Source organism: Salvelinus sp. IW2-2015, linkage group LG1 (genome assembly GCF_002910315.2).
Source record: "Salvelinus sp. IW2-2015 linkage group LG1, ASM291031v2, whole genome shotgun sequence".
Classification (NCBI taxonomy): Eukaryota; Metazoa; Chordata; class Actinopteri; order Salmoniformes; family Salmonidae; genus Salvelinus; species Salvelinus sp. IW2-2015.
Genome location: NC_036838.1, coordinates 40,396,647 through 40,409,503, shown reverse-complemented (window position 1 = coordinate 40,409,503; position 12,857 = coordinate 40,396,647). Strand labels below are relative to the sequence as shown.

Genomic DNA, 12,857 nt, shown 5'->3' with positions numbered 1-12,857 from the left:
TTAATTGCCTACCGTCTGTAAGCTGTTAGTGTCTTAACGACCATTCCACAGGTGCATGTTCATGAATTGTTTATGGTTCACTGAACAAGCATGGGAAACAGTGTTTAAACCCTTTACAATGAAGAATCTTTGGATTTTTACAAATTATCTTTTAAAGACAGGGTCCTGAAAAAGGGATGTTTCACACACACGGGTTTTAATTTATTTTCTACATTGTAGAATAATAGTGAAGACATCAAAACTATGAAATAACATTTGAAATCATGTGGTAACCAAAAAAGGGTTAAATCACAATAAATGTTAGATTTTTCAAAGTAGACAACCTTTGCACACTCTTTGCATTCTCTCAACCAGCTTCACCTGAAATGCTTTTCCAACAGTCTTGAAGGAGATCCCACATATGCTGAGCACTTGTTGGCTGCTTTTCCTTCACTCTGCAGTCCAACACATACCAAACCATCTCAATTGGGTTGAGGTCGGGTGATTGTGGAGACTAGATCATCTCATGCAGCACGCCATCACCCTCCTTCTTGGTCAAATCGCCCTTACATAGGCTGGAGGTGTTTTTTGGGGTCATTGTCCTGTGGAAAAACAAATGATAGTCCCACTAAGTGCAAACCAGATGAGATGGAGTGTCGCTGCAGAATGCAGTTGTAGCCATGCTGGTTAAGTGTGCCTTGAATTCTAAATCAATCACAGATAGTGTCTCCAGCAGGCCACCCCCACACCATCAGAACTTCTTGTCAATGGTTCACGGTGGGAACCACACATGCGGAGATCATCCATTCACCTACTCTGCGTCTTGCAAAGACAGCGGTTGGAACCAAAAATCTCAGATTTGGATTAATCAGACCAAAAGGACAGATGTCCACCGGTCTAATGCCCATTGCATGTGTTTCTTGGCCCAAGCAAGTCCCCTTATTATTGGTGTCCTTTAGTAGTGGTTTCTTTGCAGCAATTCAACCGCAAAGGCCTGATTCATTCTGAACGGTTGAAATGTGTCTGTTACTTGAACTCTGAAGCATTTATTTGGGATGCAATCTGAGGTGCAGTTAACTAATGAACTCTGGGTCTTCCTTTCCTGTGGCGGTCCTCATGAGAGCCAGTTTCATCATAGAGCTTGATGYTTTTTGCGACTGCACTTGAAGAAACRTTGAAAGTTCTTGAAATTTTCCAGATTGACTAACCTTCATGTCTTAAAGTAATGATGGACTGTTGTTTCTCTTTGCTTATTTTAACTGTTCTTGCCATAATATGGACTTTGTCTTTTACCAAATAGGGCTCTCTTCTGTATACCAACCATACCTTGTCACAACACAACTGATAGGCTCAAAGGCATTAAGAACAAAATCAATTCTACAAATTAACTTTTAACAAGGCACACCTGTTAATTGAAACGCATCCCAACTGACTACCTGATGAAGCTGTTAGAGAGAATGCCAAAAGTGTGCAAAGCTATCATTAAGGCAAAGGGTGGCTACTTTGAAGAATCTCAACTATATTTAGATTTTTTTTTGGTTACTACATGATTCCATGTGTTAGTTTGTAGTTTTGATGTCTTCACTATTATTTTACAATGTAGAAAATAGTAAAAATAAAGAAACCTTGGAAGGTGTGTAGGTGTCCAAACGATTGACTGGAACTTTAGAGGTCGACCAATTATGATTTAATTTTTTTATATATAAATAAAACAATGACAACAATACTGAATGAACACTTACTTTAACTTAATATAATGCATAAATAAAAACTATTTAGTCTCAAATAAATAATGAAACATGTTCAATTTGGTTTAAATAACCGTGTTGGAGAAGTAAAAGGGAAATATGTGCCATGTAACGTTTAAGTTCCTTGCTCAGAACATGAGAACATATGAAAGCTGGTGGTTCAATATTCCCAGTTAAGTTTTAGGTTATAGTTTTTATAGMAATAATGACGCGTCGACTATTTCTCTCTATACCATTTGTACTTCATATACCTTTGACTATTGTATAATCTCGGGAGTTGATAGGCTTGAAGTCATAAACAGCGCTGTGCTTCAAGCATTGCTAAGAGCTGCTTGCAAACGCAGGAAAGTGCTGTTTGAATGAATGCTTATGAGCCTGCTGCTGCCTACCACCACTCAGTCAGACTGCTCTATCAAATCATAGACTTAATTATAATAAACACACAGAAATACGAGCCTTACGTCATTAATATGGTCAAATCCAGAAACTATAATTTCAAAAACAAAACGTTTATTCTTTCAGTGAAATAGAGAACCATTCCGTATTTTAGCAAACGGGTGGCAACCCTAAATCTAAATATTGCTGTTACATTGCACAACCTTCAATGTTAAGTCATAATTATGTAAAATTGGTTCCCAGTTTGCAACGAGCCAGGCGGCCCAAACTGTTGCAAATACCCTGACTGCTTGCACTGAACGCAAGAGAAGTGACAATTTCCCTAGTTAATATTGCCTTCTAACATGCATTTCTTTTAACTAAATATGCAGGTTTAAAAAAATATGTCTATGTATTGATATTAAGAAAGGCATTGATGTTTATGGTTAGGCAAACATTTGTGCAAAGATTGTGCTTTTTTCGGCAATGCGCTTTGTTAAATCATCACCCGTTTGCGAAGTTGAAGTAGGCTGTGGATTCGAGGATAAATTAACAAGCACTGCATTGGTTATATGCAACGCAGGACAAGCTAGTTAACCTAGTAATATCATCAACCATGTTTAGTTAACTAGGGATTATGTGAAGATTTTTTTRATACGAAGTTTAATGCTAGCTAGCAACTTATCTTGGCTCCTTGCAGCCACAAGGTCCTTTTGACGCAACACTCACGTAACAGGGTCAGCCTGCAACACAGTCTACTCGTGGATTGCAATGTAATCGGCCATAATCGGTGTCCAAAAAGGCAGATTACCGATTGTTATGAAAACTTGAAATCGGTCGACCTCTATACACAAATGTATGTGGACACCTCTTCAAATTGGTGGATTCAGCTACTTCTGCCACACCTGTTGCTGACACGTGTATAAAATCAAGCACAAAGCCATGCAATCTCCATAGACAAACATTAGCAGTAGAATAGCRTTACTGAAGAGCTCAGTGACATTCAATGTGGCGCCATCATAGGGTGGCACCTTGCCAACATGTTAGTTCCTCAAATTTCTGCCCTGCTAGAGCTTTTCAGGTCAACTGTAAGTTCTGTTATTGTGAAGTGGAAACATACAGGAGCAACAACAGCTCAGCTGCGAAGTGGTAGGCCAAACAAGCTCACAGAACGGGACCYCCGAGAGCTGAAGCGCGTAGAAAGTCTGGCCTCAGTTGCAACACTCCATACTGCCCCTGGAAGCAACGTCAGCACATGGTCGAGCAGCCACACACACAAACCMAAGACCACCACGCGCAATGCCAAGCGTAGGCTGGAGTGGTGTAAAGCTCACCGCAATTGGAAAAGCGTTCTCTGGAGTGATGAATCACAATTTACCAATGTTTTTTTTGTTATTTTTTTATTTATTTTTACATTTAACCTTTATTTAACTAGGTTAAGTCAGTTAGGAACAAATTCTTATTTACAATGACGTCCTACCGGATCTAGATTTTATGGATGCCAGGAGAACGCTAACTGTCCCAATGCATAGTGCCAAATGTAAAGTTTGGTGGATAATGGTCTGTGGCCGTTTTTCACGGGTCGTGCTAGGCCCATATAGTATAGGGAAATCCTAACGCTAATTCATGCAATGACATTCTAGACAATTCTGTGCTTCCAACTGTGGAAACAGTTTATGGGAAGCCCTTTCCTGTTTCAGCATGGCAATGCCTCCGTGCACAAAGCGAGGTCCATACAGAAATGGTTTGTTGAGATCAGTGTGGAAGAACTTGACTGGCCTGCACAGAGGCCTGAACTCAACTCAAACACCTTTGGGATGAATTGGTACGCCGACTGCGAGCCAGGCCTAATCGCCCAACATCAGCTGTAACACATCCGGACATGATTGTGAGTCCCATAGGGCGGCACACAATTGGCCCAGCGTTGTCCGGGTTTGGCCATCATTGTAAATAAGAATGTCTTAACTGACTTGCCTAGTTAAATATATAAATCAGTGCCCYACCTCACTAATTATTGTGGCTGAATGGAAGCAAGTCCCCATGGCAATGTTCCAACATCGAGTGGACAGCCATCCCATTAGAGTAGAGGCTGTTGTAGAAGTAAAGGGGGACCTATTCCATATTAATGCCTATGATTTTGACTTTTTTTTTTGAAGGTGTGTATGGTTCTCCATCCATCCCTGATTCAGAATATACAATATTAAGTCARGGCATGCTTAATTCAATAACTATTGACGAGGGAAAACCGAATARCCAATATAAAACAAATATTATCTCGGTGGGAAAAAAACATTGATTCTACAAAGTGAATAAGAAGACTTGGGTTCCTACTCAAGACAGCCCATAATGGCATACAAGGCTGCTTCATGAGCGGTCACGTTTGCTTTGAAGAATCAATCACTAGTTGACTGCGATTACCGTATGGACCCAAAATAAAAAAGGCATCCATTAACAGAGATTTTGTGTAACCTTATGCCAGTCTCTCGTGCACTGGTATTTTTTGTAAAGCGTGTCGTGGTGGCACATAACGTCACTATACTAGCTAGCTAACTAGCGAGACACCCTCAGTCAAATCACAAGTAATGTTTTGTATACCAATTTACAATGTTAAATTACTGTTAGTTAATACAATATTACATTGTAGACAACTACTAGTTTATCCAGCATCGCGTTGGCTGGCTAGTTAACTAACCCACTAATTTGCTTGAGAACTTGTATTCTGGAGGTTAGCTAGTTCAAATGGCTGAGTGAACAATAACTTGGACGTGCCATACTACATTACCGTGACATTGCACAGCGACAACGTGATTTGGTACCGTATACAGTAGTTAGTTAGCGTTTACCTTTGTATTTTGTCAAAAATCCTCTGCTCGTCAATTAGTTAGCGTTTACCTTTGTATTTTGTTAAAAATCCTCTGCTCATCAATCTGAACCACCAGCCCCTTGTTTTTACCGCTTTGACACTCACCATGCGCTGCTGCAGACCCACTCCGTTTATTTGGGGCGATGCTTTCATTGGCTATTTACGCGACGACACCACCATGCAAAGCTTTTCATTGCCTATACTCGTTGTCAATCAATTTAGCAGCTAGGTTTCCCACGTCCACCTGTGTTTTCGTAATCCATTTTACTGCAATCAGTCAAATCATATATGAAGCTCTCAAATCTGTTGTTTAGCCTACATGTATTGTTGTCGAATTCGTCACGTAGCCTTAACCATCGTGATTACCAGCAGCACTGTTGTACCAATTCKATTTTTGAATTGTCGATTCAGTAAGATTCTTCAGCCATAACCTGATCGGTAGCCATTTATTTGTGTGATGAAACACAAATATAACTTTGATTTCATGCTGCGGCTACATTGTTGATGATAATTCTAACGAAAGCGAAGGGCAGTAACTACTGCTCTTGTTATTTCTGACTGTCGTGTCGAATGCATACTCTCATATTACCTCCAGTGTCATTGTTATAAATATACACATACCGTCACTGTACCAAGAGGCTCAGTTGACTTTAATGATGAAGCTACATCAATGCTTTTGGACAGTGAAGACAGCAATATATTTGATATTTAAATCAATACAATTTAACATTGGTGATTTTCCTATACAAAAGCCATAACAATCCCAAATCACTGATGCTTAAAGTGCAGGGGCAACATGTCCCAGGGAAGGATAGAAGAGAATAATAAAAATGCATCTTCTTACTATTGCACATTATCCTGTCAATAATTATTCTTTGTTCACAATGATTGGCATTTGTACCATGATGAACAGTGTGGAGTACTTAGGGTTTAGTTGACAGTGCTTTAGTTTGAAAGGCTCAACACCACTCAGTCTTTCAGAACCAGGGGTGCTTTGACAGTAGCAGCAACCTCAGCCCCCATGAGCTCCTCTACAATGGCCAGGGCAAACTCAAAGCTGGTTCCTGGCCCGCGGCTGGTAATCAGATGGCCATCCTTCTGGACTCGAGCCTCAGAATACTTGTAGTGGCCTAGGGAGTGGAGAGGAACAGTGGTGAAGAGAGAGAAACACCATTGTATAATACTCTGCAAATGGGGATTATTTAGTACCACTTGTTCAAATCAATTTATTCATTGGTTTAACCTTCTTGCATTTATTACGTAATTTAACTTGTGTATATGCAGTCTTTCTTTGAAGTATTTATGTTGGTGTTTACTGATTGAATCTGATCAAATGCTGGTGCATAATGAACTTGTATTGATGACTATCATAAAGAAACTTGTTACAGCACCCTCTGCTGGACACAAAGGATTTGTCACCACTGTTCAGTAGTACTTGGGATCTTCTCATTGTGCTGCATTTCCTGCCACACAGCCTGCTGAGTCATCATACAGGAAGATTTCCTACATGTGCATGTATGTTGTGTAACATCCAACTAACAAACAAGTACCACAGTGGCTATGAACTAGCTATAGAGTGCAGAGATTAATCAACCTGAACTTAGGGTTTCACATTTTGGGGAATATTCAGAGGTGGAAACTTTGTGGGAATATGCAATTTAAAATTAATACCATTTAAATGTAGATGGTTTTTTGCATTGGATATATTTACCATATCATATGGAGACATAAGGTAAAAGGTTTGTTTCTAAGTAGACAATTGCAAATTATGAAATATTTCCAACAGAAATGGAAAAAAATAAAAATAGTTACAAATGTAACTTTAATTAAATGAGTTGACTCTTCACATGGGATGATTTCACAGAACAAAAGAAAGGGAATATTGAATGATCCCCAATGATCTATCMRATCTCCCAAATATGTTTTCAACATACATCTGTATAATGATAATCTAGAAACTAAAGCTTTGGTTGTCTTCCTCTCAGGCTTCCATGTATTCTCCCTGGACCTCCTCAATGTCCACCTCTTGAACATCAGAATCTGAGACCTCATCTTCACGGTCACTTTCCAACCTTGTTGAGGATGGCTTGTTGTCAAGCTCAAAAAGCTTCAGATTTACCCAGATGGCCACCAATTTTTCAACCCTTGTATTGGTCAGCCTGTTGTGTGCTTTGGTGTGTGTGTTCCCAAACAAGGACCAGTTGTGCTCTGAGGCAGCTGATGTTCGTGGGTTTTGGAGGATGGAGGCAACAGGGGAAAGAGCCTCAGTTCCACAAAGTCCCTTCCACCAGGTGGCTGAGATATGTTGGCACGACTGCCATAAAGCATCTCCATCCCAAAGCCCTTGCTTGGAAGTGTACTTCGCCAGACTGCCAAGAACCTTGCCCTCATCCAGGCCAAGGTGGCGAGGCACAGTAGTGATAACATAGGCCTTGTTGATCTTTGCACCAGACAGGATGCTCTTGCCAGCATACTTGGGGTCCAACATGTATGCTGTGGCATGTATGGGCTTCAGGCAGAAGTCTTCACGCTTCTTGATGTATTTCAGAACTGCAGTTTCCTCTGCTTGGAGCAACAGTGAAGTGGGCCGGGCAGTACGGATTTCTCCTCTTACATCTGCAAGCAGAGTCTGAACATCAGACAGGATGGCATTGTCTCCCTCAATCCATGCAATGGCTACTGCTATAGGTTTCAGGAGTTTCAGGCTTACCACTCTCTCCCAAAATACATCATCCAGGAGGATCCTCTTGATAGGGCTGTCCATATCGGCAGACTGATATGGCCATTTCTTGGGGAGACTCCTTCCCCTGCAGTAGTCAAACATGATGACATCAACACCAAAACAGGTGTTGCTGGGCAGCTTCAATGTGGTGCTCTTATTCTTCTCACTTTGCTTGGTGAGGTAGATTGTTGCTATAACTTAATGACCCTTCACATACCTAACCATTTCCTTGGCTCTCTTGTAGAGTGTATCCATTGTTTTCAGTGCCATGTCCTTGAGGAGCAGATTCAATGCATGAGCAGCACAGCCAATGGGTGTGATGTGAGGGTAGAACTCTTCCACTTTAAACCAAGCAGCCTTCATGCTCGCAGCATTGTCTGTCACCAGTGCAAATACCTTCTGTGGTCCAAGGTCATTGATGACTGTCTTCAGCTCATCTGCAATGTAGAGAATGGTGTGTCTGTTGTCCCTTGTGTTTGTGCGCTTATAGAATACTGGTTGAGGGGTGGAGATGATGTAGTTAATTATTCCTTGCCCATGAACATTCGACCACCCATCAGAYATGATTGCAATACAGTCTGCTTTCTCTATGATTTGCTTGACCTCCACTTGAACTCTGTTGAACTCTGCATCCAGCAAATGAGTAGATAAAGCATGCCTGGTTGGGGTGTATGGGGTGTATGCTGGGTGAAGAACATTCAGAAATCTCTTCCAATACACATTGCCTGTGAGCATCAGAGGTGAACCAGTTGTATGCACAGCTCGAGCAAGAKATTCATCAGCATTTCTCTGACTACGTTTTTCCATTGAGTCAAAAAAACATCTGATTCCACTAGGACCATGAGCTGTTGCTATCGATAAGGTGTCGGACTCATCATTTTCACCTCGACTAGAAGTAGAGGGACTTTTGTCAGAGGTTGCTTGTTGTGAGCACGGAGGGAACTTTATGCACTTGGCCAGATGATTCTGCATCTTTGTTGCATTCTTCACATATAATTTGGCACAGTATTTGCAAAATGTACACAGATTTTCCTTCTACATTAGCTGCAGTGAAATGTCTCCACACATCAGATAGTGCCCGTGGAATTTTCCTGTAAAGATTAGGAAAGAAATGAGTAAAAAAACATACAATTCCATGTACAGATAAATATTTAAGCAGTTAGATTAAACAACTGCTTTGTAAGATAAATGTTTTAAAAGGAAACGGGTGAATTGCAAGCTAAAACCCACATGGTAGCAAAAACTAACTAGCAGGAATTGTTAACAAGTTCGAAAGGATTTAAAACACTTTGCTGTAGGCTACTATTTACTAGTTAACAAAAAATAATGTCATAAAATATTTTCACCCCACCCAGTATTGTAATCAAAACTTACCAGAAAGCATGTAGTCCTTGGCTCAGACAGGGTAGTTGTGTGGGCTCAATAGCATCTCATTAGTGTGCACTGCACATGTGACGGAAGAGTGCACTGCACATGTGACGGAAGAGTGCACTGCACATGTGACGGAAGAGTGCACTGCACATGCAGAGGGTTGCAATTCCATCGAATTGGGGATAGTTTAACCAAAATATGCCACAAGACCTAGAATTGCCTTTTTTGTGGGATACACAAGGTTCACTGTCATAAGCTAACTTTTTAAAATGAATTTAAGCAAAATTCCCCATATTCCTAGGCTTAACTTCCCATGGAAAATSTCCAGAAATTTCCCAGAAAGTTTCTGGCCCTTTGCAACCCTAACCTGAACCTTAGCCCTGTGGCAGCCAGGCTGTTTGTGTAGCTTTACCACCAGTCATCATCTTGTCCTTGGCACCAGGGTGGGTGGTGACTGTGCTGCCGTAGGCAATACCGTGTGCCAGGAGCGCCGTGGGACCTGAGGTGAGGAGGGAACAGGAGTTACACCAATATCTTTCTCTGTATTCATTTCAAACTGTTCAAAACAGACATGGCACTCACTGGACAACAAAAGGTGTCAAATTATTCCTTCTCAAAAACCCAGAGGTGTCACAATCAATACACCTTAACTTTTGTTAGCATGTTACATTGAGGTGACATCACAACTAAAAGCCAGACTCATTAGTAGACATCACACTACCATAAAATAGGACCTAAAATTAACCACATAGCGTATACGGTTTCAATCCACCTCTGCACACCATATTTAGAGGAAGGGGGGGAAACAGACTAAAAATAATGGAGTTTGTGTCTGCTGCATTAACATTGGCAATGTCCTAGCACTGCAGTAAGCTCATCCTCAGACTTAATAAATAGAAAGCTATTGATCATGGTCCTTGGCTGCCTTCCCATGCAGTCTAAAGATTAGACTCCTCTCTGGCAGGCAGAGCGAGTGCCTGCCAGTTAAGTAGAGCCCAACTCCTCCCGTTACATGCCTGCCTCCACTCCGTCCTGAGGACACCAGGCTGGACAACCGGCCGTCTCCAGAGAGAGTGCCTGGCCAGGGCTGGGACAGCAGGAGGCAGTGCATCCCTCTCTCAGATGACGATGATCATTATTATGCACAAACTTATGGTCTTCCACAACACTGATTTTGTTTAGAAAGAGGAGTACGAAATGGGAGACCCGAGGGTCTATGACATTACCTCCTATACATGGAGTAATTGAGTCAAGCACTTCACACCTCCTTTCACATTARAAATAGAAAGCATTATTTTCACTTAAGCAGAGCACAATGTGARGCTGCTGCTGGTCATCCATTTGGCAGGTTCATTATATATTCCTGTGGGAACAGATGTTTTCTAGGATACCCTTTACTCTGCTCTGACACATGGGTCCCTTGTCCTCATTCACAACATCCTTTCAGTGCCCTTCATCAGCACAGGTAGGCAGAAAATCTCCGAGGTAGTGGGCTTTGTCAGTGGCACTAATATCTCGTTCTATCATAATCTCATTGTGTATTGGTTTCCTGCTTACTGGAAAGGTGACAGCCTTATACTACACGCCCTGTCTGACAGAAATCACCGGTTACATATTTAGCTCAAGATCTTGACCCAACTGTGGTCATTGACACAGATACATCCTGGAGTGTGTGAGCCATAATCTAGAGGTGGATTTGTACATTCTCACAGAAGGAACAGTACCTGCACAGATGGCAGCGATCAGTCCTTTCCTGTCCTCCTGGTCCTTCAACACCTCTTTCACAGCAGGTGACTACAAGACAACATGGAGGCCACATACAGAGAGRTGAGTCACTCTACACTCTCATACAGAATGTGTGTTATAACACTGACTTTTCAGTAAATGGACAGTCTGATAAATATTGAGGGCAATAGATGATGTTAGTCAATGTTTCCAGCATGACTGAAAAACAATTTAAAGTTATTGTTGAACAACTTTCAGAGCTTGTAGTTGTAAGGGCTAAAACCATACAATTAATTAAGCATCATATAGTCACTGTATATTTGCTTGTTTTTATAAACAAGAATAATCTCGAGCATACCAATTAAATTATATTTGAAATGTAGGAAAAATATAGTTCATAAAAATATATTTATTGTTTTTCAACCAAAACATGAACAAGAGACAAATGTTACAGTATCTACCTGCAACATTATATTGCCAATGTCAGGGACACACAGGAGATTATTCTGCAGCTAAAAGTTTTTGCAATGAATGCCAAACATTAACTGCATCCCTACCTCTGACAGGTGTTGGGCACCGAGAGCTCCCCCTGGCAGAAAAACCACATCATACGGACCCTGCATCAAAAGATACAAGGTCACGGATAACACATTTATAGTACCAATTTCCGATGCATCAACCTTGTACATTAATCAATGAATAAAGTTTTAATGTGGGAAAACATTTGATTCAGAATGCATTGTAAACGTTATGCAGTCAGAGAACAGAATGCTGTGTGGACTAATATGACTGCAGGGTGTGGAGGCAGGACCTGACCTGCTTGCGGGCATCCTCCAGGCTGGCATCAGGAACAAGGTAGACATCTCTGCTGCACTGCACAGGCTCTTTYCCTGTCAACCCTGCCAARATCACAGCAATCTGCAGGATGTGGACACAAACAAAAGCACAAATACATCAATAACCTTCAGCAGACATTGCCCCTTAATCATAKATTCCCAATAATCAAAGGAGTATGGGACTTCTCAGTTGAAAAACTCAGCCTCCTATCCTACAGTAGTTACAGTGCAGTCACCTTTGACATTTGCAGTGGCCTTTTACTCACCTTACATGTTTTGAATGTGCCAACACACTAGCTAGCTAGCTAACACCATGACAACACATTAGCTAACTAACCATGGATACAARTGCCGTTGTTCATCATGTCTGTTATATTTGGCCAGCTAAGGTAGATAATAATAGTTAYGTACAACATAAAGTTAGCTTGCTAGACTTGTTATAGCTGTGTTGTAGCTAACGTTACCGACCTTGCTAGTTAACGTTAGTGCAACAAAAAAGAGATCTGCAAGCATGTGWCGAACTTGGACTGCAGCTTCAACTTGACTGTGGCTAGGTAAATAAAATATCTGCTAAAATACTAGCTAGCTAAAATGCAGCTTTTAGCAAGCTAAATTGAGCCAGCCAGCTAACGTTAGCACAACCTCAAATTAACTATATCAGTGTTTGGTGTGCGCAACCAATTTAACTAGCTCGATAAGTTTACTAACCCCAGCTCTACGCATTACGTCCACAGGTATAACTGTTTCCATCTCTTCTGCACCTTTAGAGAGGATTACTAATGCCRTTTTCCCTGCCATTCTTGAGAGAGTGGGTGTGTGCCTGTCAGCAACAGGAAAGCAACTGTTTGTGAGAGGACTTTTATCTTGACAGGAACACACATAGATACGCGTACATTACAGCTACGGATTCGCTGAGGTGACAAACAATACGCTCGGTTAAATTTATCAAAGAATATCACATAATTTATTAAACCATTTCTATACACCGTAGCATATTTGTAGTCCTACGTAATTTATTATGCGGAGTGTACGATAATACATTTTCATTTAGATATGTTGCAACATAATTCACTTTAAAATGCAACATATCTGCACTGGTATGTTCAAGTACATCCACCAGGGGGAGGCATTCACCCATAAATTGTCAATAAAACGACTGTAAATATAGGTGTTTATAAAACAAGCCTTAAATTTCGAGCATTTGTTTGCCCCAACATAAGTGCGATTGAGGTTTATAT

The 12,857-nt window shown here is 41.0% G+C and overlaps 2 protein-coding genes across 6 annotated transcripts in view; both read right to left on the bottom strand.

Annotated features, from left to right (window-relative positions):
* The window catches only part of kcnab2a (potassium voltage-gated channel subfamily A regulatory beta subunit 2a), a 131,220-nt gene extending 126,147 nt beyond the window's left edge, over positions 1-5,073 (bottom strand). Inside the window, exon 1 of one of the 5 annotated variants that reach the window (XM_023992719.2) lies at positions 4,946-5,073. The gene's annotated coding sequence lies outside the window, so the exon portion shown is untranslated. The remainder of the gene's footprint in view (positions 1-4,945) is intronic. The other 4 variants (XM_070445015.1, XM_023992733.2, XM_070445027.1 and 1 more) reach the window with 4 other exon arrangements.
* A 324-nt stretch (positions 5,074-5,397) lies between these two features.
* park7 (parkinson protein 7) lies at positions 5,398-12,491 on the bottom strand. The gene is made up of 6 exons (XM_023992762.3): positions 12,328-12,491; positions 11,600-11,701; positions 11,341-11,400; positions 10,783-10,852; positions 9,471-9,557; positions 5,398-6,095 (listed from the first exon to the last, which is right to left on the bottom strand). The coding sequence occupies exons 1-6, from the start codon at positions 12,415-12,417 to the stop codon at positions 5,935-5,937; spliced, it is 570 nt and encodes a 189-aa protein (XP_023848530.1). The 5' UTR covers positions 12,418-12,491; the 3' UTR covers positions 5,398-5,934.
* Positions 12,492-12,857: the final 366 nt, after the last annotated feature.